The 24404-nt window shown below is 43.5% G+C and overlaps 1 protein-coding gene and 1 long non-coding RNA gene across 2 annotated transcripts; one reads left to right on the top strand and one right to left on the bottom strand.

Annotated features, from left to right (window-relative positions):
• Positions 1-9284: 9284 nt before the first annotated feature.
• On the top strand, positions 9285-21837 carry rtn3 (reticulon 3). Its single transcript, XM_026161119.2, has 7 exons — positions 9285-11862; positions 17267-17474; positions 18137-18275; positions 19475-19544; positions 19699-19745; positions 21046-21104; positions 21190-21837. The coding sequence occupies exons 1-7, from the start codon at positions 9717-9719 to the stop codon at positions 21236-21238; spliced, it is 2718 nt and encodes a 905-aa protein (XP_026016904.2). The 5' UTR covers positions 9285-9716; the 3' UTR covers positions 21239-21837.
• Positions 21838-22337: 500 nt separating this feature from the next.
• LOC145425353 (uncharacterized) lies at positions 22338-23649 on the bottom strand. Its single transcript, XR_013906020.1, has 2 exons — positions 22960-23649; positions 22338-22913 (listed from the first exon to the last, which is right to left on the bottom strand). It is a non-coding gene; the product is annotated as an uncharacterized LOC145425353 (long non-coding RNA).
• Between the last annotated feature and the right edge of the window lie 755 nt (positions 23650-24404).

Below are 24404 nucleotides of genomic sequence, written 5' to 3'. Positions count from 1 at the left end.
TAACTAGGGATGGGAATCCCAGTAGTCCAATTCCTTCGATCGATCCCGCTTATCTATACTTGCACTCCTGCTACAATCAGCTGATTTCAGGTCGTGTGTCGGAGGAGAATAATAGTGGGGCAGTCTACAGCATGGACATTACTTTTATTTTTATTGCACAAAAGGATGAGAGCGCGGCGGTAAAGTGAAGACTGCAAACGACTGCAGTATACTTGTTAACACAACGTTGGCTCTTTGCAAGCACCTGAACTTCAACAGGTAACAAACCGACGAGCAGCCAGGCTGCAGCCTCCGTTTCTACCTGCTCATGTTTCTGCTAAATACTAAGAGGAAGATATGTGTGTCCTCATTAGGATAGGGATTTATGTTGGTGTGTGGGACTGTAGCCTCAAGTTTATGCTGTTAATTGGTAATTATGAGACTGCGCGTTTCAGATCATTTTACAGAGTAACATGAAAGTAACTTAACAAGTAGTGTAACGAATGTCTTTCTCCTGGGAGTAATTAAGTAACGGACCTCATTACATTTAAGAAAAGTGTTCTGTGTAATACGTGCAATCAATTTTTTGAGTAACGACCTCAGCAATGATCACAACAAAGATGGGAAATACCCACAGCATGCAAAAAAGTCCACTCGGCATGTAATTAATTTGCATGAATGTAATGTCTTTGATATGTTGCTTAGAGATGGTGGTGACGTTCAAAGTGGAGCCAATGAGAGTCGATAATGGAATCTGAATTGCTAACTTCTCATCAGTTCCCATCGCTGCGTGGGGGAGTTCGCCCAGACAAATGTGTTTTAAAACTTGGAGGAGAGATTCGACAGCATCCTTTTGGGGGATCCTGTGGGAGGTGCTACTCGAGTATCTGGCCTGTTGCTATGAGCCATTCAGTCCCTGTATAACCGCAGCAAGAGCTCGGTCCACCTTGTCAGCAATAAGTCAAAGTCGTTATTGATTCTGTTCATAATTCACAGAATTTGTAAGTGTAGGCAAGTGTCTGAGGCCTCTACTTTAGTGGCGTCAGGATCGCGTGCCTGCTTTTTGCAGATGATGTGGTGCTTTTGGTGTCAAAGATTAGATTTTGAGACGAGTCCATGAACATGACTTATTCCTGAATAATGTTGGAAAATTCTCCTATGATTCTGCTTCAAAACAGCATCAGCACACTGCATCTTTCCCTGTGCTTAAGGCCCAGTTATTACATGCGTTATGCTAGAGTTGTATTGACAAGAGAAAATTATTATTGTAGTTTTTGGGGATTTTTTTCTTTTCAGGATCTCTCTTTTTTTGCTTTTTAGAGAATTGTTGGCAGCATTTTTCCTGGTAATTGTCTCAGGATTTTGAGTCTGTGGATGTCAGCGCGAGCAGATGTCCTGGCCTGCCCAGCTTCTATCTGTTGCTCAGCCCATTACACTTGAGTTCCACAGTGGTGATTGGCTGTAGTCACAAAGGAAGTGGCACACTTTGAAATGGGGACCTCATTTCTCAAACTATGTTGCATCATATTTACAGGACGAGTTGGCTTTGGAATCCATCAGAGTATCGCTGCAGTTTGTGGTGAATTTATGCAGCGCTCATAATCATCAGCTCATAATTTGATGGTTAAAATCCTCTACTGTGTGCATTCTTCATATTGCATCATGTGCACAAACAAACATTCGTTAGTAGTGAATGTTTAACCCCCATCAGTCTGTTTTCCCTTCTCTGCTTTGCTCTAATGCAGACTGCAGCTACTGCAGTTGACAGTATCCAGGAGTTAGTGATGCGCTACCTACAGCCAGAACCTTCTATATGACTTGGTTTATGATTTCTTGTGAGAACGGTTCACCACTGAGCAGTTAAAAGTGAAGCACACAATCGAAGCTTGAAAGAACAGTGAGTTCTTTCAGCCCCCATCCCCCTCGCTGGCTCTCTTCCTTCTTTGCCAAGCTGACCCTCCTCTCTCCAGTCCCTGCTGAGGGTCACAGAGGCAATCAGATAGCCCTCAGGGGTGGACAGTACAAGATAGCTCGAGCAGGAATTGCAGGCATGGCAGTAGAGCCTCCCTTCACTTCCATTCAGGCCCTAAACTAAGAAGCTAGAGTCCATTTTTTCCCATGCCGGTCTGTGGTATCTGGATGCTTATTGTGATTGCATGGAGCCTCGTCGTATAGGCACTCTGTTCCAGATCCATGATTTCTGCAATAAGACATTGGTTAAAGCTGCACTAATGACTACTTTCTATTTTAAGGAGTCATTTGTGGCTACAGATCCACAGAGAGTTATCTCTAACTCTGGAGTTCACCTTAGCTCTGAGCTGTATGGCCTCCTTTAGCTCGTAGTTTGTTTTTCACCTTTTAACTGGATTTCTCAGCTAACGTTTATGCAGGGGGACAAAAACGGTAAACAAGCAGCTGTTTCAGGTAAAAGGCAACACGGTCTCTTGTTCCTGCCATCCTCTTTCATATGTAAAGTGTTGTTCTTGTTGTATTTCCACACTTTTTCAAAGAAAACCCCTCATTTTTACGCATCTCACAATTTGTGACCTGATGTATGTGCAGATTTGTAGGTGTTGATTTGTTGTATGCAAGCAGATATGAATGAAGCTATTGAAAAACATAAACTTGCATCAGTGGTTCATATGGATTTAGCTTGGCTTGGAGTGCCTGCAGCACTTTTAAGGTTGGCGGTTCGATCCCTGGCTGTTCCCAGTCTGCATGCCAAATATCCTCGGGCAACATACTAACCCCAGGCTCCTCTCCTGTCAATGCAACCATTGGTATGAATGTTTGAGTATTAGAAAAGGCACTGAGTGCTCAGGTAGAGTAGAAAAGCACTATGTAAGAACCAGTCCACTTACCATTTAGTTCTTGCAGTCTCGTTAAAGACCAGAGGTGTGGTGTTTTGAAAGGGTAACAGTAATATGAATCTGAGAGAAGGAATGTTGCACCACACCAACCCTAACCTGCCCCACCTGTACCACCTTCAGTTGAGCTGAAACAAAAGCAAACGCCACACCTCATCTTTACGCAGCGAAAGTTCCTTTCCCACAATTCAAGTAGTCGTCCAATTTTGATTGATGACAAGGAAGAGTGAAGCATGAGCTCCTATTGGCTTCCACTTTACCGTGAAAGGCAGCGTTCACAGTAGAGGTGGGAATCACCATATATCCCACGATACGATATTATCACGATACTTAACGCACGATACGATATTATTGCAATTTTTAAAAATATTTTGCAATATTCAGATTCTGTACATAAAGGTAAACTTTATCAATATTCATTTTATCTAATATCAAAGTCTCGCACTCAGTCTTTCTCTGATTTCAGTCAGTTTTATTGTTGACAAACTGAACGGTTTGTATTACAGTCTAGTCCAACTTAACTGAATGCAACCATCTGGTACAATTATAGCTATTCTGAACTAAGCAATTTATGAAAAATATGCAGCCCCTTCAGCAACTGAAGAATTTGAAAGTAAATTAAAACAAAATATAAATTTACATTAAATAAAAAAGTTTTAAACTGAATTAAAATAAAACATGTCTTAAATTAAAATAAGTAAACTGTCATGTTTATTGCTGCCATAAAAAAGTTAAACACATTTGGACAGTGAAGGAATGTCAGGATTCTTGCTCAGAAAAAGGATCAACGTGCTCTGAAGTCAGAGCACAAAAACCTTTTTTGTAACAAAATATCGATTTCTGCTGTCCCTGTATCGATACATTATTAGCAAACAAAATATCACGATACTACACAGTATCGATTTTTTCCCCCACCCCTAGTTCACAGTGGAAGATATGAAGTTGGGGTTGACTAAGAGCGAGTGGACCACAGCATTTTTACTTTAGGTAGATTCTGTAAGCTGGTTGGTGGCATTTAGTCACATGCAAAGCTTAGTGCAGGCCCGCTTTACATTCTGGTCTTGTTGGAGGTTGTTGCAGATGGAGCGCTGTCCAAGCTAGTCAAGTTTTTACACACTTGATTGGAAATCTTATGTGGAGCTCCCTTTGTGTACCAGGGGTACGAATAATCCAATCGTTCTATCGTACCAATGACTGATAGAATCGTCCAACCACAAAGTAAATGTTGTGGCGTAAATGCAACAAAAACTGAATTCACACCATAAAGACCAGTTTCTGACCGATGGACCATCTACAGTTCAGAAGAATGGCTAACACTCCCACAGCGTTGGTTATGTTACCTTTGTTTGTATCGGTGAAGTAGAAATGGAACGTGTGCTGTTTAGGTTGTAGCCCAAACCAAGCTGCAGTCCAAAGTATGTGGAGATGGGTACTGGACAGAGCTGTGGAGCAATGACTGTGTAAATTAAATGTTTGTGTGTGAAGCTTCTGTCTCTTCGAGTGCTTTTGTCTGCTTGTTGAGTACATTGTCTTGATTTTTTTCCTGCGTAGCAAATATAAGTGCATGTGTTAAAGTTTTTGTAAGTTTGAATGAAACGATGGCCACCTGTAAGCACTGGTTTGTTCTGGTCCTTATGTGAAGTAGTACATGTGTAGAGTTGTTAAGGCTGGATAAGTTAACTTTTCTTTTGAGTGAGGACGGTGGATGGAGATGTTTGTCTTCTTCTACGATGATTATTCTTCTGTCCTCTTTATTTTTTCAGATTCCTTTCTTTCCTCTTCGCCTGTATCTCTCATTCAGTCTCCTCAAGGCAAGTGTATGGTTCTCTTCGATTGCTCGCCTGCTCTCTCTCCCTCTGCCCTGTACTTTCTTGCTGCCCTGCTGCTGTGCAGTTCTGCCTCATGCCTCTTTCTAGTGCCCCTCTCCTGCCAAATAAGAGCCCAGTAAAAACAGCTCGCCTGCAAAGAAACAGCATAGGTGGCTGTGGCCCTAACCTGCTCTTACCCCGCCCCTCCTGCAGACCTCAGTCTGTTTTCAGCATTCCTTTAGGCTGCTGCAGTTATTCTAAGCTGACCAGTCAGCAAAGCTCCCCTTGTTTTCAAGGACTATTGACTGATTGATTGATTTTCTTTTCAGGCTCCTTAGACACACCTATCCATTGCCATAATCTGAGCCGCAACAGCTCTTGTTCACATAGTCATACTGTAGAGTTAAAATAACGTCTCTTGCCACGAGTCACTGGCACTCTCAAAGCCTTCCTTGGGCCATGTGAGAACTCACTGCTGCTTCTTCTTGCCCAGAATTGTACACTAAGAGTGTTGCTCATAAAAGCCTCTGTCTGCAGCTGCTAGCAGTGTGATCCATCTCAGTCTTTGCTGCCTGCTAGCAGGCATTATTTAGGTCAGCATCGCTCACTGTAGGTTCAAGATAATCCCGAGATTGCCACCTTATTTTAGGAAGGCAGAGAAGTTCAAGTTCACATTGTGCATAAAGGACCAGAAATCTAAAAAAGGATGAGGTTGGTGTCTCAGGGGAATGATTCTACCTTCCTGCTGCCCTAGTATCTGAATTCCCCTTCCCAGTTTCAGTCCTAGAAGCTATTGTGTACTGGAGGATGAGTGGCACTGGAGATATCATCGACCGCCCAGTGGCCTGGGTCTGCCATTGCCTGTAGCTCATTCACCCTCCATCCCACTACCTACTTACGGCTCTATAGGCTTTGTGCATGTCTCACATCATTGCTTATGCAAAACAAGTAGGTACATTTTTCCTTAACCCCCCAATTTAGCTTCTTCGCTTTCTGATTCTTTTTGAACTGTTGTTTCTATCACCGCCAGCATTCTTTACTTGTTTGTTAGACAAGCCTAGATAAGGGGTAGCGTGAGTGATAACATGAGCTGCACCAATACAACACACAAGCAGCCGCCCTGAGGTTTGACCGACTATGACCACACCCTGTGGAATCTGCACTCGGACTCACTGGCTTCTCAGCAAAGATACAAACTTCACACTTTTTAGCTGTTTTTGCAGAATTTTAATCAATTTTGGACCCAAATCCAAGTACAAGTTCAGTAAGCATAAACAGGAGTAAAACTCAGTCTTGGGTCTTTTTGCTGTTTTATCAGCTGCCACAAATAACAGCTGAGTCCTGGAAGACTATTTATGTGGCACCTCTGTTGTTGTAAATGGCAACAAGTATTTGAGGGATCAGTGAGAATATAGTTGAATAAGAGCGTGTTAAGTAGATGAAAGACATTTAGAAAACCAGGATTTTTATATCGTCTCTAATAAGGCAAATGTAATGAAAAATGAGTGAAAATGTAAATAATTTATACTGTAGTGAGCTCATACACAGACTATAATGATGCTAACATAGACCATCAGACTGCCAACCTAAAAGAAACACCTGTGAGTGAAAGCTCAGGTGCACTAGCACAGTGGCAAGGTCCACCAGCAGACAGGTGTGGGGTCACCCACTGGAGCTCACAGATATTCAGACACAGCGCTGCAACCAAATGAAAATATGGAGTCACTCTGGGCCAGTTCATAGTCTTTTCCATTCTGTGGCTACACAACAGCTCCACTCAACTCTCCATTAGTGTAACAGCAGATTGCACGAAGCAGAAGGCTACTCATTCCCCATTTGTAAGATGCCACACGATGGCACATGGGGATTATTAATATGCAAATATGGTGACAGTTGTAACTAAACAAGTTCTTAAAGCTACCTTTGAATCGAAGCACGAACGTCCTAACAAGGAACCCGAGCACTAATATGTGTTTTGGGATTTGTTTACAAGTCCAAAGCTTCCGTAACGTTGTTGGAAAGATGGAAAGTGCATTCATGTGGCCTGGTTTGAACAAAGCATTGTATTGTGGTGCAGGGGAGGTGGCAGCTCTACCAAAGACACAGTGGAGCAGTCAGCTGAGTATGGCTGGAAAACTCTTATACAGAGAGCAGGGAGGGAGGGGTGCTGACAGCTCCCCAAAAAGTAGAAGAAAATGTAAGTTTGGAGTAAATTGAAAAGACTGATCAATGTCAAATTACAAAGTAAAGCCTTGGTCATGAGAATTTGGATGTTGCTGTGCACTGGTTATACTGGGCTGATGTTCATTTCTTAAAATATGTGCCAGGTACTTGTCACCATGGGGACTGAAAATGACTCATCTTTGTAGCCTGGAGGATTGCCGAGGGCACAGGGTTACTGCAGCCGCAGTGAGAGAGCCTTCAACACTCCAAGAGAATAGAAAGTGCTTCAGTGGCCCAATTTACTGCTCAAGGGCAACAGTATTATCTAACTCTTCACATATTTGTATAAGCACGTTACATAATCGCGAGCTAACGACGAGCCAGTGTTAATTATGTAGAAAATAACTCGAGAACTAAAAGGCAATTATGACTGTTTTTATCTTCTTGCTTTTTTTAATGAAATTTGTATTAAAAGTTGTAATGAAGGCTTGAATTCATTATAAAAGTCTGTTCTGAACTTTTCCTATAAGTTCACTGTTTAACTTTATTCACCTTTAGTGATGAGTATTAGTAATTGGGCTGCCAGTGTAAAGTGTTTCTGTTGCTGGCCTGCACGTCTTGGATATGAGTCAGACACAGGACGTCTTTCCTGGTTCAGAGTTGGTTCTGTACTCAGAGCCTGGGTTAAGGGATGTAACCAGTGTTTACTGGTAGTGTGTTTTTGTTTGTGTTAGGGCTGTGCGATATGACCAAAATCCCAATATAAGACATTAATCGTCCCGACAACGATATATATCACAAAAAATTTACATTTTCTGTAAATTCGGTGAATCTTGGGCAACTTAACTTGGGTAAAGTGTTTCCAGCTGAGCGTCGTGTGCCTGGAGTCGAGTGTTACACAAGTTGAAATGGCCGCAATTGTCTTTGAGTATTTATACACGACGTGCTGCGAGGAAAAGCCTGTTCTAACGTTTGACTCTAAGGTTTATTTTTTTGCACCTGGCAGCTCTTTTTAGCTTCTCCGTAAACACTCTGCATACTATTTCACGTGATTCGGTTTATTTTGAAAAATCTCAACAGGATCTTCAGCTTTATTGTGAAAGGTTTATGTGGAAAATAAACAAGCGGACGGCAGAGTCACGTGATGGTTTTACCGTCATTATTGCTAACGACAACACGTAAAAACAGGGGCTTGTCCGTCCGCAGTGTGGTTATATTAAATATAAGAGAAAGCGAGAACTTTAAAAAAATCCTACAGTGACCATCAAAACGATGAAAAAATATTGTCGTAAACAGTTTATTTTGCGACACCACGAAATAAACGATAAATGTTTTCATATCGTCATCCGATATATGTCGTTATATCGAACAGCCCTAGTTTGTTTGGGGTTCTTCTTCTTCTATTGACTTGCGCCACCTGTACCTCTGTCAAACAATTAATATTTAATATTTAGCCCATTGTTTAACAGTGTTCATCCACATAAGAGGTAAAGAAGCTGAACAAATCTGAATTTTAAACCAGCTTTGCCTCATTTAAGTTTTTTTGTTTTTTTTGCCCCAAATTCCTACACAAATATTAATGCTGCCATGTTCCTAGTTTCCTGAGTTTCCATAGTAGGGACAAACAGCTTTGAGTAGTGGTTTGATTGCTTCTTCTTAGTTCCAGTGCTTGACTGTTTGAGGTGAACTCACTTGTTGTTTTTGAAAGAATGCAGTTTTGTTTTGTTTTTTGAAAGGTAAGTGCTATATTGCTTGTTAGCTAGGCGTATTGTTATGCCTGGTTTTGGAAATGGTTGTGTTCATCCCCTGTTACTTTAGCTTTTTAATTCTGCGCTCTAAGTAAAGGTAACGTTAGTCACTGTTGCGTCGTATGGAGTGGCTAGTATTAGCAAAAAAAATTATATTGTGTGTGTGTGTGTGTGTGTGTGTGTGTGTGTGTGTGTGTGTGTGTGTGTGTGTGTGTGTGTGTGTGTGTGTGTGTGTGTGTGTGTGTGTGTGTGTGTGTGTGTGTCTGAGAGAAATCAGAGGGGGGTTTCAGTTGTAAATGGCGGGAGAAATCTCTTGTATACCCTTGGACACAACCACAGATTAATTGAGATGAAATCAGGGGTCGAGTTTGGAAATGGCAACAATGAATATCTTTAGCAGATTATATCTCAGTGGAACTGCTACCAAATCAGCGTTTTCAAGGTGCACAAGCAAATGTATATTGTTCAAAAAGAAATTGTGCTAAAGTCTGCAAGTGTGAAACAAGTCACATTTGTTATACACACTGCAGTGAACATGCATCATCACCCTGTCCACACATGATGTACTGGTAACATTTTTATTTTCTTCTGTTGCCTTTTTTGATCATGCTGATAATTCCATTTCCATACTAAGTACTCGTTAAACTTATGAGCAGCATGGAAAAGCTTGGATATCATCCATAGTATCAATATGCCATTCATTTCCATGATGCAGTGCATGAATGCTTAAGCTGTCGCATTAAGGCCTTGCTGAACGATATTAAACTGCACGTGTGTTTAGTGTGTGACGTTTATGACCTCACCTCCTTTTTCCCTCTTGGCTGTCATTCCCCATACACGACATTCCAGACAAAAGAGTGGTTTTGGGATCTGACAAGTCCTGCGAAGGTGTAGCGACATCTCTTCGCTTTCCTTCCAAACCTGGTTCATTTTCCCTTGGTAATTATGGAGGTGAAGCAGGACCACCGGACGCACCGCCGGATTCACCAATAAAGACATCCCCTGTTTCTGAGCGAATAAAGGCCCTGGAGGCTCTCGCTGCCAAGAAGCAGCAATCTGATTTTAGAAGCGATGGAGGTTTCTCTCTTTTCAGGGACCGCCACCATGAGAAGTCTCCTACTGACAGCTCAAAATCCCCTATTGAGAATCGGATGTCTCCAAATGAAAAAATTACACCAACTATTCAGAAAATGGGAGGTTCTTCTGAGCAGGAATCACCAGGATCCCCCTTTGAAGTTCTTGGAGATTTGAGACAAGTAAACGAGTTTGAAGAAACAGAAGAGTGGATGAAGGCTCATTTGCCACCTGTACCAGACTTAACTTCTGTAGATTTAACTGAAGGCACCAACAGTGTTGAATCCAAGGACAAGGGGACTCGGGTTGTTATACCTACTTCCTTTACGAGTGTCCCTGATGCTTTTATGGATTCTCCCGTGGAAGCTCCCTCAGTGAAAGATGACTTTGATAATGCAAAGAAGCAACCAAACGTTGAGGAAGAGTTTGATTTTAACTTTTTGCCAACAGCGTACATGTGGGATCAGCAGGACAAATCGGATGACCAGCCTCCTTCAAATCTTGACTCAGTGATTGCATCACCTCCTGCAGGCTTTGGCACTCCATGTCCAGAGGCAAAGCAGAATGCTTCAGATGAAGAGAAGGCCTCCCTGACCCGCGATCCAGAGCCCCCAGAGCCAAGTGAAGCAGACAGCTCAGGAGAGTCGGATGACACTGTTATTGAAGACGAGGCGGGTGCTCCTGCTTCTGCCCCCCATCCATCTTTTGAGCCACAACTTTCGAAAGATCCCACCGCTACACCTGCATCTTCGAATGTTCCCCCTGCAGAAAAGGAGACTCCTCCACCAAGGTCGGAGAGGAAATTAATGCAGGTTCCAACAATCAATGTTATTGAGACGGATGAACCAAATTACAGTGAGGAGGAGATGGAAATGGAACCTGAAGCGGAAGATGTGGATTATGAAATTGAAAATCCCCCAGCCAGCGAGAGCCCAGAAACCTCACATTCACAACCTGAAGACACTAAAACCGAACTACCCAAAACGCGTCCCCTGGAAACTGAGTTCATGGAAGGCTACTCGCCTCCATCCTCACCTGTGGATTCTGATGCCGAGTACTCGCCCAAACGCAACATCGTTGCAACTTCTCCAGAAATAGACAATCGGGAATCTGCAGCCAAGTCGGAGACCCTACCCAAACCCCCTGCTCCAAGGGACACTGCATCGGGCATCTCCCAAGCACAAGCTGATGAATCACAGATTCCTCCAAGTAAAATGAATGAAGAACCTTCCCAGTTCACACTCACAAATGCAGAAGTGGACTTTCCAGACAATGATGATGAGTGGTCAGACGAAGCTCAGGAGCACACACTGCCCAAATTGTATGAGAAGGGTAATATGCCCACAAAAGAGACTTTCATAGAGACTGTTCCTCTTTCTAAAACCACCTTTATGCAGGATGATATATATGACAGACAATCATTTGATTATGATTATGATGCATCTTCTCCCTTGTACGACATTGACCATAAAGAGCTGAGCAATGCTAAGGAGCGGTTTCTTTCTGATCCTTCCCCAACTGACCCTGATACGCCGAATGCATGCTCTGCACAAACCGATGTTACCGAGGACAGGCGAAGTTTGGGTGATATCGCTTCACTGAAAGATGAAGCTTCCCCAGAGCAAGCTGATCAGCCATCTCTACAAGAATACCCCCCAAATCCTTACTCCTCTTTCCAAAGCGAGGCACAAAGGAGCTTCAGCGAGCAAGAGTCCAATCAGAAAATGAGCAATGACGTTGTTGCAGATGGTGCACAGAATGAGAGCTCCATCTCCGAACGTACAGACAGTTTTGTGGAATTCATGCGGGAATGTCTCAAATCGAGGCAAGATGAAGAATATCCCGACAGCGTGCATCAAGGTGTTCACGGAAAGAGCGAGCTCAACAAAACCAGTTTGCATCCTTCCCAGTTACCGCCAACCGTGGTGCTGGATCTTGAACAAGAACAACTAACTATCAGTGCTCTCAAAGAGCTTTGCAGCAGTCAGGAGGAGGAGGCGGTGAAAACCCATACCAAGGCTTCAGCCCGAGACCAAACTGACCTCAGCGCTGCATCTGTACAGCAGTCTTCCTTAGCATCAGTAACTAATCCTCCATGTTCCCAGCACGTCCGTGCTTATGACAGCAAATATTCCAAAGAGGTAGAAGCTATCGATGAATTGGTGGCCGAGGCCTATCATCTTGCTGAGCATGTCTTGACAGCAATACTAACCCACTTATCAGGTAACATCTCTTTCTTCTGGGCAGCAAGCCTGCTAACCTCACGCACGCTCCTTAGCTGGAGCAACTTATAACTGCCTGTGTAGCAAAAGGATTCCTGTTGTTGTTTATCGTCAGCTTTTTGGCCCTCTCAGCCTTCTTATCTTGGACTGTGCAGTGTGTCATGTCCTGTGACACGTAGCTGAAACTTATCACCAAGAAGCAAAGATTTATATTAAGAGAACATAAATAACTAAAAAAAAAAAAACAGATCATGCTTAGCTTCTTACTTCTCACTTACAGCGAGGAGAAAAAGAGTAAGCATGATCTAAGTTATTTATGCTTGATTCTGGGTGATAAGTGACAGCTACATGTCACAGGACGTGACACACTGCACAGTCTAAGATAAAAAGGCTGAGATTTGTTTGTTTTTTTTCTTTTTTGTAAGTGAAAAACCTCAAAAGCAATACAGACAGTGTTGGGGGGGTTTAAACTTAGCAAGCCACTGATATCATGTTCAACATAACAGTGGATTTTGCAGCTGAATGAAATTTCTGTCTACATGATTGTGCTTGGAGTGAAAGGAGTAGTTGGTGTTTAGAGCCATCCTTTACTTGAGCTGAGTTGGTTGTCAGAGTTCAGTGGCATCTAAGAATTACTGAGAAGTGTAATCAAGTCAGTTTTATTTATACAGCAGCAAATCACAGCAGCAGTCGTCTGAAGGTGCTTTATATCGTAAGGTAGACCCTACAATAATACATACAGAGAAAAACCCAACAATCATATCAACAATCAACGCTGCTAAAAACTGCCTCCACTTAAAATGGCTAGCTGCATATCTGATTGTTAGCACAGAGTGTCCAGGCACTCGTTAACACTCGACACTCATCAATCCATACTGAGTACAAGCATGTTCGTCTGTTATCTTCTTTTTGTCCTAACAAACTTTGAAGGGGAAAAATCATTTTTTTATATTTTTACGTTTTTAGCTGGATTTTTTGTTTTTGGGGGGGTTGTGTTGTCGTTGTCGTTCCAAACCACTTACAGGCTCGAGCTCTGTTGTAGAATTCAGTTTGTTTACAGAGTCACTGGAGTTTGAGCTACTTAAAATGAGCTTTGGCCTGATTCTGACAGACAGTCTGTACTGTTCATGAGGTGGTCACCAGATGGGAAGATATTATATGTGCGCGCACACACACTGCTGTGTCTGTGCTGGTGTTCTTGAAATTAGAAACCCAGTAGAGTGTGCAGCCACACACGTAAAGAAACTTTAGTGTGACTTTAAAGCTGCTATGAGCCTCGCTCTCTGCTCTCAGTGGACATTTTTGTAAATGTTTGCTAACTGTATTATTAATGAGCTTTGAAATGAAGCTCTGTTTTGCCGCCCCCTCCCCCCACGAGCTTGTGCTATTTTAGTGCTGCTCTGCGAGGTTATTAAGTGGGATATTCTTGGCTGGGTTTGTGTCAGTGTGTGTATCTGATGTCATGCTGATGGGAATTTTGGAAACCAATTCGCAGACCTTTATTTTTTCTCTTTTAAATATTTATTATTGCTCATTAATAAGGCAAGAGTATTTCTTATCAGATTACGTCAATCAATGGAATAATTAATAGATTAATCCATCACTAAAATAATCGATAGCTGCTGCCCTGATCCTCATGCAAACCCAAAATATCTTCTGTACATGGATATAGATCCTTTTTAACGTGCCTAACACTAATGTACATAAAAAAGATGAGCATAAACCGTTTAGTTACAAGCTGATTACCGAATTTCCCAGAGGAACCCACCCGAGGGATTAATAAAGTTTTATCTTATCTTAGATGGAAATGAACCCATTTCACTTTGTTTCCTCTTTAAATGGATTCATCTGTTCCAGCAAACTTTCCAACGAAATTTGAAGCTTGTGTCTGAATGTTGCTGAGAAGTAGAGCAAAGGTGTTCCTCGCTTTTTTTCTTACTCAACTTATTTAGAATGAAAATTAAGTGTTAAATGCCAAAAGCAACGTGTGTGTTTGAACTCATGTGGATGTTATTAAAGATGCATTTGAGGCAGAGTTGCTTAAATCAGTAAGAGTAATATAATCGCTGACGCCCAGCATCCTCATTGTCCTGACGTGCTGTTTAGTCTTACTGAAGGTGAAGGCACTCCATGAATTATACAGTGTCTTTGTTATGATGGGACGCCTTGTGTGAGCGTTGGTTTACTGCGTTCGACACTCTGAGCAGTTGTTCACAATTGTGCTGGTGTGTTCTGTCGTGCACGACAATAAAGTTGTGTCGATGGGCGATGAGACTGGTGATTGTTTGTTAGCTGAGGCAGGTTTATATGCTCATGTTCCCATTGAAGTATTGAATGAATATCACAAGATTCATATTGAATCTATAGTGTCATGTCACACCTCCGCATATACCAAAAACAACCTAACTGCAACATAGACGAGTGGGCAGTTCAGGGGCTAATGGAAGATAATCTGACTGCATTTGAAGAAACTTATCTATTTATATATATCTACGTGTCTTTTTTTGCCCGTTGTATCTCTTTGTTGGTGCAACAAACTCCTGTGAGTGAGGGCAGGGGTGAAGAGACGGGGGATTTCTCTGCGAGAAGAGAAGCTGGTCTACATGTTGTGGATTCAGGCAGTTCCCAGTAACAATGTCACCAGTAGCTGGGAAAAAATGGTTCAGAATTAAACTGGTCCCAGAGATTAGGGCTCTGCGATATGACCAAAATCTCATATCCTGATAGAAGACATTTATCGTCATGACAACGATATATATCACAAACATTTACATTTTCTGTAAATCCTGTGAATCTCTTATTTTGAAAAATCTCAACAGGATCTTCAGCTCTATTGTGAAAGGTTTATGTGGAAAATAAACAGGCGCTTGTCTGTCCTGATATCTTAAGTATAAGAGAAAGAACTTTAAGAAATTAAAGTACACTACAGTGACCATCAGAACCATGAAAAATATTGCAGTAAACAGTTTATTTTGCGACACCATGAAACAAATGATAGCGTAAAATGAAACGATAGAAGTTTTCATATCCATATATCGTTATATCGAACAGCCTCACCAGGGATGCAGAGATGCTGCTTTGCTCGGCGAGCCAAAGGAGGACACTCCCTGCATGGTCGCTCCTCCAGATCAATGAAACAGCCTTAACTCGGTTGCAACTGTTGACTTCTTCCTTTGCCTGCTGAGTTGGCGTTTCCTGTGATGCTGTGATGTTGTGGTGAGAAGGCTGGCCCAAGGAGAACCATTAATGCAGTCATTTGACCTCTTAATTGGAGATGCATCATGCATTTCATCGGGACCAAGGGACAGGCAGTTTCCTCAGCTCTGTCACCATCAGTCTCTTGCTGTTGAAAGATGAAAAATCCTATTTAAGAATGCATTTATTTACAAAATAATATCAAACTCAAACCAGAGAAGTTGACATATTTCTGTTGCTACTGGAAGGAAATGTTCGGCATTCATATTCAAATGCTGTAGTGCAAAGCAGCTGGCTGCCTGCAGTGGCTTCAGAGCTTTTGCTGTATGTTCTCCATCAGCCTCTGTAAGAGTATAGAGATCACTTCTCCTCACTTCAGGTGAGAGCAGAGCTGCAGAGATCGCTGCTTGTTGCTCCAACAAGCGTCCCAGCATCTCCAGCGTGCTGCTCCATCCCCACTCCAGTCTATTGTCCATATAATGTGAGGTGATGGCTGCAGCTCTGCATGTCAGCTGCCACAGGTTATAGCGACTCGGCTTCAGATAGGTGCATCTACTAAAAGTCTGACATCTTTGGGTCTCATTGTCCTCGACTTGAACGTCAGAGGTCAAGCTTTCTGAAAATCTCATGAACTCAAGAGCAGTGACGTAGGATGTTGAACGTGATACCCTGGGCGAGTCTGCTAGTTGGCTGAGGGTAACGCCGCTGTTGCAAGTGTCTAGTTGGTGTCCTGTTTAAAACAAAACGATGTGTAGCTGCTTTTCACTGCTTGTGTGAGCGAGTGAGAGAGGCCTATATAACAGTTGCTCCAATTAAAGCTGCTGGAGCACTGAGGCTTGAACTGTCCCCGTGGCATAAGCCCATGTGGTTTCTGCACCGCAGAAGGCTTTTTTAACTGCCCCCTTTTTTCCCAATACACTGTAAGGAAGTCAGTTTCCAGTGTGCCAACCCATCCCGCCGTTATGTAACTGCGGCTGTTACGTCTGCACGTGCATACAAACATGAAACGTGTGTCCGAAGTTATTCAGTTACTGTGGGCTGCAGATGCCCGAGGAGACTGATGGTGAACACTCAGGTTTTATCTGATCCCACTCACAGAATGTGTTCTTGAAGGAAAATGGCTTCATTTCCCCTGAAATCAGCCAGTCACAGCTGATGTGCTGCGAGTGCCTGAAAACGACCGTCTCTTTGTAGATAACTGACTCGTCTACAAAGAGAACCAGAGCAGCTCTGACTTCATGCCTGAATCATCTGACCTGTGTTTACCAGACCACCCTCCTGTTGTCTCTCTGTGGCAGCTGGCATGTTTTTATGTTTATGACCTGTAACAGAGGCCGTGTTACCTTTGGTCCCTGAAACAACACTCCTACTGCTATAAATGGACCAATACAATACAGTTGTGAAAACTGCAGCGGTCGGGCGGTGTTGACGCCCACGTTTGTGAATGCGATAACTCGAAAATGAGGCCGCGTGGGAGTTTCAAATTGATCCTATGGCTCCCGTATCAGTACTTTTATTTGTTATTACGCCTTCAGCAAAAATCAGTTTTACAGTGTGAAACAGTTTCAGGCTCAAACCTCTGCAGATTTTTTGGTATCAGACTCATTTTTATAAACTCCAGCAAAAATGAAAATGGATCTTATTGAGCACAATTTGCAAAAAAACAGCTTATGCATGAAAATCAACCATTTCCAACAGTGCAGCTTAAGATCCAAGTGTCCCAGGAACGACTTCCAGTAGCACCAGTAGCACCAGTGAAAGGCCCTGCAGGAGGGAAAAACGGTTTTTGCAGATAATGGCGGACATGCGATAGCTCCTGCTGACGATGCGATGGCGTTTATTCCAACATGGAAGCGCTATGAATAGCTGACAGATCAGCAAACGTGTTTCTGGATTATGTTTTTGTTGTTTGTTTTTTTACACAAGTTTTGCAAAGGCATTAGTGGAAGGAAGCCACCACCTGGTTGAATTCAGGAAATGTAAGTGTAACTCGTCCGTTTTCTCATGCAAAGAACAAAAATATTGCTCTCGCTTATTTGGTTGCAAATCTACCGGGATTTAAAAATAGATATGTGAATGGGACTGCGGAGACGCCTGTAGGCTTAGAAGGGTTAAAGGTGGATTAAAGCTGCAGGAGTTTGCAGGAGTTAAGGGCTGGAGTCAAATGTATGTTTGGAAATGTTCACATTAGTCCCGTCTTCTCTCTGCAGCTAAGGATCTGATTCACTGGCGAGACCCCAAGAAGTCGGGCGTGGCGTTCGGCCTGTCCTTGCTGATGCTGCTGTCGCTCGCAGCCTTCAGCATCATCAGCGTGGTCTCCTACCTGCTGCTGGCTCTGCTCTGCGTCACCATCACCTTCCGCATCTACAAGTCTGTGGTCCAGGCTGTGCAGAAGTCCAATGAGGGGCACCCGTTCAAGTAAGACGGCCGCAGATGGGAGATTTCTCTGCTTGTCACAGTTAACTGCTGCCACCATGACCCAGTCAGGCAGGGTTGGTGTGCTGGACAGCAAAAACGTTGTTTTATCTGTTTTACTGAATAAAGTTGAACCTTGAAGACATAAATCACAGTTTAAAAGAAGTGATACATTTCAATATATGATGATGTAATACTGCCCTACCTAACCCAGTCCTATCAAAGGGGATTATTGTGATGATCTGCTGTCATGTGGAATCTGATTCCCACCTTTATCTTGGATAGAAAGTCGGTGAAGCTGTAGGTGCGGGCTGCTGAAAATTTTTCGTTTGGTGAAATCAAATCAATTGTGCTGATATATATTTTGTTCATGTTAGAAGTCGGTCGTTCTCCTCCACACCTTTCTGAGGAATTTCGTCCTTACGTTCCTCGCAGGTCCTTGGATCAGCCGACCAGCTGCTTTTGGTTGTCCCACAAACTAGCCTGAAACTTAGAGAACAAGCTTTTTCAGTTGTGGCTCCCAAACTCTGGAATATGTTGCATTTAAATATTAGAAAGGCGTGTTTTTGTTTTTTTTATTTGTCTTTGTTTTATTTTATGTGAGTGTTTTAGTGCGACTGGTTTTATCCTTTGTGCTCAGCCTCTTTTCCTCCGTCCCTCCACAGAGCACTGATAGATAAGGATGTCAGCATCGCTCCAGAGTCTTTCCGCAAACACGTGGATGCAAGTCTGACCTACATCAACCGAGCTCTGAAGCAGATGAGCCACCTTTTCTTGGTTGAAGACCTTGTGGACTCCCTAAAGGTGAGCAGCTCTGAGCTTGTGTCAGTCGGTGGCGGTTTCCTCTTCCTGTCGCGCAGCACCAGCCCCGATCTCTCCCTGCTCGCCTGCTGCAGCCTTTGCTTTGTTGGTGCAATGTTAACTTCAAACCAGGTCACGGTTGGATCGCATCTCCATCCTCAGAATAACCCCAGGATTTATGACCGTGTTATGACTGTGTCCCACATCAGTACTCCTTATCCAGCTGCAGGGAAGCGCAGACAGATCTGCCTCTAGATCCATCCGGTCCTCTGATTTCCTGACTGGGAATTCCTAAAAATGATTTACTAACGGCTGTGATTTGATTGTTTTATTGATCAGAGCTCAGTCACCAGATGAACCTGAATTATGTGTGGGGCAGATCGTATTTTAAATCTGCACAAAGGCACGTTGATTAGTTTGGAGAAGACTCTGACTTGGAGGTAACGTGGTGGCGATTCTGAACTCCAGGATGAGACGTGAGACGTCTTCAAGAAGCTCAAAGAAGTCCAGTCGCCTTTTTTCCGAGCTCTTTAAATGTTGGAAATTCAATATCAAGCTAGAATGCCTCCACAGAGAGCAGCTGTCAGAGTAAGAGTGCTTGTTTGGACTTGGGCTGCGTATCGTCACTGATTTCTAGAATCGATTTCGATTTGAATCGGGGACATTTTGCCACTATCAGTACATATTGTGTCTGACGGGTCGGCTCTTTGTGTTTACGTCAGAGTCCGTGTACCTGCTCTCATTTCCTGTTTCAGCTGTTTGGTGGTTGTTGAAATTTCGTGAGCTTTACCTGAGATTCTGGCATTTGGGGCAAATTAAATGTAAATTAAAAAATCGATTCAGGATTTCAATGAATCGATATCACGTGATTCAAGCTAAAATCGATTTTAATCAAAACCCATCCCCAACGACAGCGACGCTGTTCTTTAGGGAGGAAACAGCATCTGCTCGTTTGTGTCAGGACTGGACAATTAATCAGCTTTTAATCTCGGCCATGACTTTGGTTTTTCCACTGTTAAATAAACACAATTAAACAGTTTGAAAACGAACACTCAGCCAGGAGAACGCAAATCAAGCGCTCCCTACACGACTAAGGATTTAAGGAGGATGAGTGGCGTCACACTGAGCAGATGTCATTCGTGTGTAAGCGCTGCTTGTTGTTGATCTTGAGCTCTCTGAGTTGCTCTTTGTTTTTCTCGCAGCTGGCTGTGGTCATGTGGCTGCTGACCTACGTAGGCGCCGTCTTTAATGGAATCACCATCCTCATCCTGGGTAAGCTTTGAACCGCTCACTGTTCATGCACGCCGTGCTGCGTTCTCATGTCGGTCAGGTGGTTGTGTTGCTCTGGGGTCAAAGAGCGACTCCAAGCTTTGCACTTGCTCTGCAGGATCTGCTGTCGGCTAACGTGTTTCTCTCTGTTCTCCAGCCGACGTCCTGCTCTTCACGGTGCCTCCCGTCTACGAGAAGAACAAGGTGAGTCTCAGGCTTCCTGATCAGCTCAGCGGTGTAAACATGGCCGTCAGCAGTGAGTGCAGTCTCATCACACACTGAAGGCTTTGAGGCCCTGACAACATGAAGTCATTGGCTCACTGAGGGGATTGTAGTCACGGACTGCCAGGAATGGCAGGCACCATCATCTGTACTGGTCCCAGTTTATGGCTCACAATAGTTTAAAATTAACCAGTGTGGTTGCTGTCAGTGACACGGTCCCTGAATGTCTTTGTCATCCACTGTTCTTTCCTGAAATGACTGTTATGTGTAAAAGGAGAGCCCATTAGGGTCGGGCGATAGGTAACAATTTTCCAACCGACACTCGTCAGTCCAACAGGTGACATATCCACGCATGCGCAGACTTTGTGATGGGCGGAGCCATGTAATCGTGCATGGACTGATTTGGGCGTTTACAACACAGAAAAAGTCCAAACACGGACGAACTAATTTCCCGAAACATTCGGGCTGTCAGCGTTAACGATTAACCCGATTAAAATGTTCACGCGTTCGACACATCTGGAGCGCAGAACGAACAAACTTTGGACAAACTGCCGAAATTTCAGGGATTTAGACTCAGTCTGCGCTCCAGATGGTTAATCTTTAATCGCGTTAGTCGTGATGACGGCGCGTTAACGCTGACGGCACTAAAAGAAATAAAAAGTCACCAATTTGGGATTTCTTTGGCTTTAAACCAGATCTTAGAGGTAAACCTGAGCATGCTAGGCTACCAGCAGCTTCTGCAGCTCCATCGACGAGCATTTGGGCGCACTCTGAGGAGGGGCATGTGCTCGCAGATGAGAGATTTTTTTATTTTTTCTGCTGACTGCTTCTATTAGCTCCATTATTAGCAAACTTACTCATGAGCAAATAAGGAAATAAATAAATCACCCTTGTAAAAACGATCGGCGATGGGCTCAGCCTGTCGGCGATAGTCGATACATTCGTCCAGTCGCCCGACCCCAGACTCCATCCATTCTCTATCCGTTTTTTGAGGGTTGCAGGGGGGCTGGAGCCTGTCCCACGAGACGCAGGGCTAACACACAGAGACAGACCCATTTAGATTGACCAGTTACCCCACTAACAGGAGACTGACTGCACTTTACACTGGGTGACTGCAGCAGGTTATTTGATGCAATGAATTTGATTCCGTTTTGTTTTTAGTAAAGAGTTTTTGAAAACGTGGACGACGACTGCACACAGAGAAGCTCGATGCGCTCCAAAGGGTTTTCCTTACTTTGTCTTCCTCTGAGGTGGTAACATCTGCTCTCATTTGTTGTTCCAGACTCAGATTGATCAGTATATCGACCTGGCACGTACTCAAGTCAACACTACTATTGCCAAGTAAGTGTTGCAGAAACGTGTCTTTCGTCTTCGTTCAGTGTCCAGGTTGTTGGATTTCACTCCTGTGGTGCTTTCTCTCCCGCAGGCTACAAGAGAAACTCCCAGGAGCTGTGAAGCGCAGCAAAACTGAATGATCCCCCAGCCCCAAACCAAGCACCACGTCCCCATCATCTTCATGTCCATCACCATATCTTCCCTCCCTTATCCGACTCCCCGGTCTAACTCCTCCTCCCCACACCGTCCACCATCAGCACCCTACTACACTGAAACTTCCTAGATAGAAAATCTCTGAGCTACTCAATAATCAACTACTGTGCAGCTTAACTTGCAAGCATTAGAGGAGAACTGTGCCTGTGCAGACAGGAAGCACATAGCAAGCGAGGAAGTGGCGTAACGGCACGACGTACCCCGCCTGGCTGTGGACGTGCCGCGGGGGGACGGAGACGGGATCGAGTGAACTAGACTGAATCTATGACCTGGTTTTGTCTCGTGCAGCGAGCAGAGGGTGTACGATGGCAGCTGATGTCACAAAATAGCAAATGTCTGTACTTGAGCCGCATGTTTGCCTGAAGGTAGATGGCAACGTTGTCTCCAAGTAAAAAGTCGGCATCCTTTTGGGTGGTAACAAGTTTCCATTCACCGTACAGACACTTGTCTATGTAAGTAGTTTCTGAAATGCACTGAACTTTATTTTTTCATGAGCAGGTTGAAATAAAAAGGATGGGAACTCTGAGCCAGCTGTGATAATTTGGTCTAGTTCACCTTCTGATCAGATGTAGGTTTCTGTGTTCGAGCACGTTAGCCTCGCGTTCTAAAGGAAAGTCCCGTACTCCAGAGTGTTGAGTTCTCACGTTCACGTGTAAATTTTGATTCTTCTTCTCACTTATTACTGCTATTGGTATTAATTATACATTAGCTGCTTGATCTCCCTACTAGCTTGACAGTAGCAATGTAAGAGTTATGTTAAGTGTTTTTGAGCTTCATAAGTTTAACGTGGAGGTCTGTCAGAAGCCTCCCGAGACATGAATCCCTGATTATGAACTAGGTTAAGCAGCACACACTCGGAGCTGTGCCACAACCCTTAACTCTAACGTCCCGGCTAACTTTGCAGACGATTGTTTTGTTGAGTTTCAAAATGACAAAGTGTCAAATGTTTGAATCTTCCAGCATTGTCATGTGTTTTAGTTTGTAACTCGACTTTATTAAATGTCTATTAAACAGAGTTGCTTTAGCTTTGGTGCATTTTAAAAAGGTCTTATTAATATTGTTTGGGAAATCTCACTCGTGCGATGCATCGGCTGCGAGTTTAGAGCATAGGTGTGGGTTTGTACAAACAGGCGAGTGCGTTTTGAATGTAGTGTTGCTGGAGGAGATGGGGCGGGTTACTACAGAGCTCTGTGTGTCATCTTGTTTTTCTTTGACTGCCGTGAAGCGCAGGTGTAAGCTGGAGTCTTTCTATAGGCTGTATCATATTCTTGATCCTGACTTTGGTTTAATATGAATACTCGTGATTGTTGTTATGGTGTTTTTGATCTCCTGTGTCGGCACTACTGCTTAATCTCCGTATTAATTTAAGGGATGAATATGTGGATGGAAATGAGACATAGTGTGTGTGTTAGTGTTGCTTCGTCGTGCAAGTCTGCTCATCTCCTGAACGTACCCAACGGCCGGCGGCGAGAGGCCGCCCCTGCCTCGTGTGCTCACCGCTCCCCATGCATGTCCTCTGTGTGTTGACTCCTTCTGCATGTGCCGGTGTCTTGTTCGCACTGTGGGCGAGCGAGACATCCACAGGTGTAACTCCCTGTTAGCCTGCCGGCCGGCCCAGGTCAGCTGCCCTCGTGCTGCTGACCCGGGCCGGCCGGCCTGTGTCCAGCTGCTCCGGGTGCAGAGGGCACGGCATGTGTTTGAGCTAATCACACTTTAGATCTCACATAGATACTGTTGTTATGCACCCTCTTTCTACATTTGAATGTGAAGACGTTGCATATTGAAACTTATTTTAAAGTTGTCTTGTCATTCAGATTAGATTTATTAGATGTTAGATTTCTACATTAAAACGAAATGTTTTAGTTCTATTTCACATCTGCTTATTAATGAAAATGAAGCCGTTGCTACTTTTTAAGGAAACATTTGTAACTTTTATTTTGTCAGCATCTTTGATTCCCCCGTTTTTATTTAACTTCTCTGGAAAGCTCATCCTGACCCTTTAATATTCACCCAGCTGACCTCAGGCTGTCAGTCGTCCCACCAGTATTGCTATGAAACAAAGAGAACTAGCTTCCAGATGCACAACACCTTTTGAGTGTTACGTTCGACTCACGATCTGACCAGAGTGTGTCTGACTTTGATTTTTTTGGTTTTTTGTCAATGGCTTTCTGCTTTACTGATATGTAGGTGTTGTTCACTAACATCAGCTGTTCTGTATTGGCTGACTTTGGTTCCAGTTTGTGAAGCTTTGGGAAGGCTGGTGTGGAGGGAAGGACAAAAAGCATATGTGTCTCTGTACTGATGTCAAAGTGAAATGAATAAAAACACCTGAAAGGTCTGTGGCTTTTTGGAGGTCTCTTCACTTTTGTCTGGCTTTAAAGAAACTAACCATTTTCCCAGCAGCCCCCACTGTGGGAGTGAGGAGGACTCAAATGTAACCTGATAAAATGTCTAAATCAGGGGTCTCAAACTCGCGGCCCACGTCACCCCCACTTGCATCATCTAATGCAGTTTGACCCTCGAAGTGACTTTTTTGTTACGGAGGATTTGTTTGAATGCAATGTTCAAATAAGTTCTTTAAAAAACAAAAACTGATTTAATATGAAGGCAACATGAGCACAAACATGCTGAGGGATCGGCTGTGTTAGTTCAGTGACACTTATGTCGCATTTTGAGTTTGTTTTGTACGACTTGAACACTAAAGGAGGCCACAGCTCATTTAATGTGAGGCCCTAAAGTAATAAGACTGGACATGAGAGCCTGCTGTCTGTTATGGTGTTTGGGTGAGGAGAGGATTATAGTTTCTAATTTTAGACCGGGCCCCACGCTACAACCATGAAGTGTTGATAGTTACACACATATTGAACATCCCCCTTCCAGCTATTGCATAACCGAATAACAGCCACATAGTTGTAAAACTTGAATGAAACGTTTGAAAATCAGCTCTTGTGTGGAGGCAAACAGTTGGAACAAGTGGAGTTTATTGAAGACAAATATTCTCCGAAGGAAAGTGACGTTCTCTGTCATATGGTTCTCACTCAGAGAACCAAGGTTACAATGTAACCGTACGACCCAAAGAAATGCAAGTCAGCA

Source organism: Astatotilapia calliptera, chromosome 3 (genome assembly GCF_964374335.1).
Source record: "Astatotilapia calliptera chromosome 3, fAstCal68.1, whole genome shotgun sequence".
Classification (NCBI taxonomy): Eukaryota; Metazoa; Chordata; class Actinopteri; order Cichliformes; family Cichlidae; genus Astatotilapia; species Astatotilapia calliptera.
The sequence above is the reverse complement of the archived record's forward strand: the minus strand, read 5'-3'. Positions and strand labels throughout refer to the sequence as shown.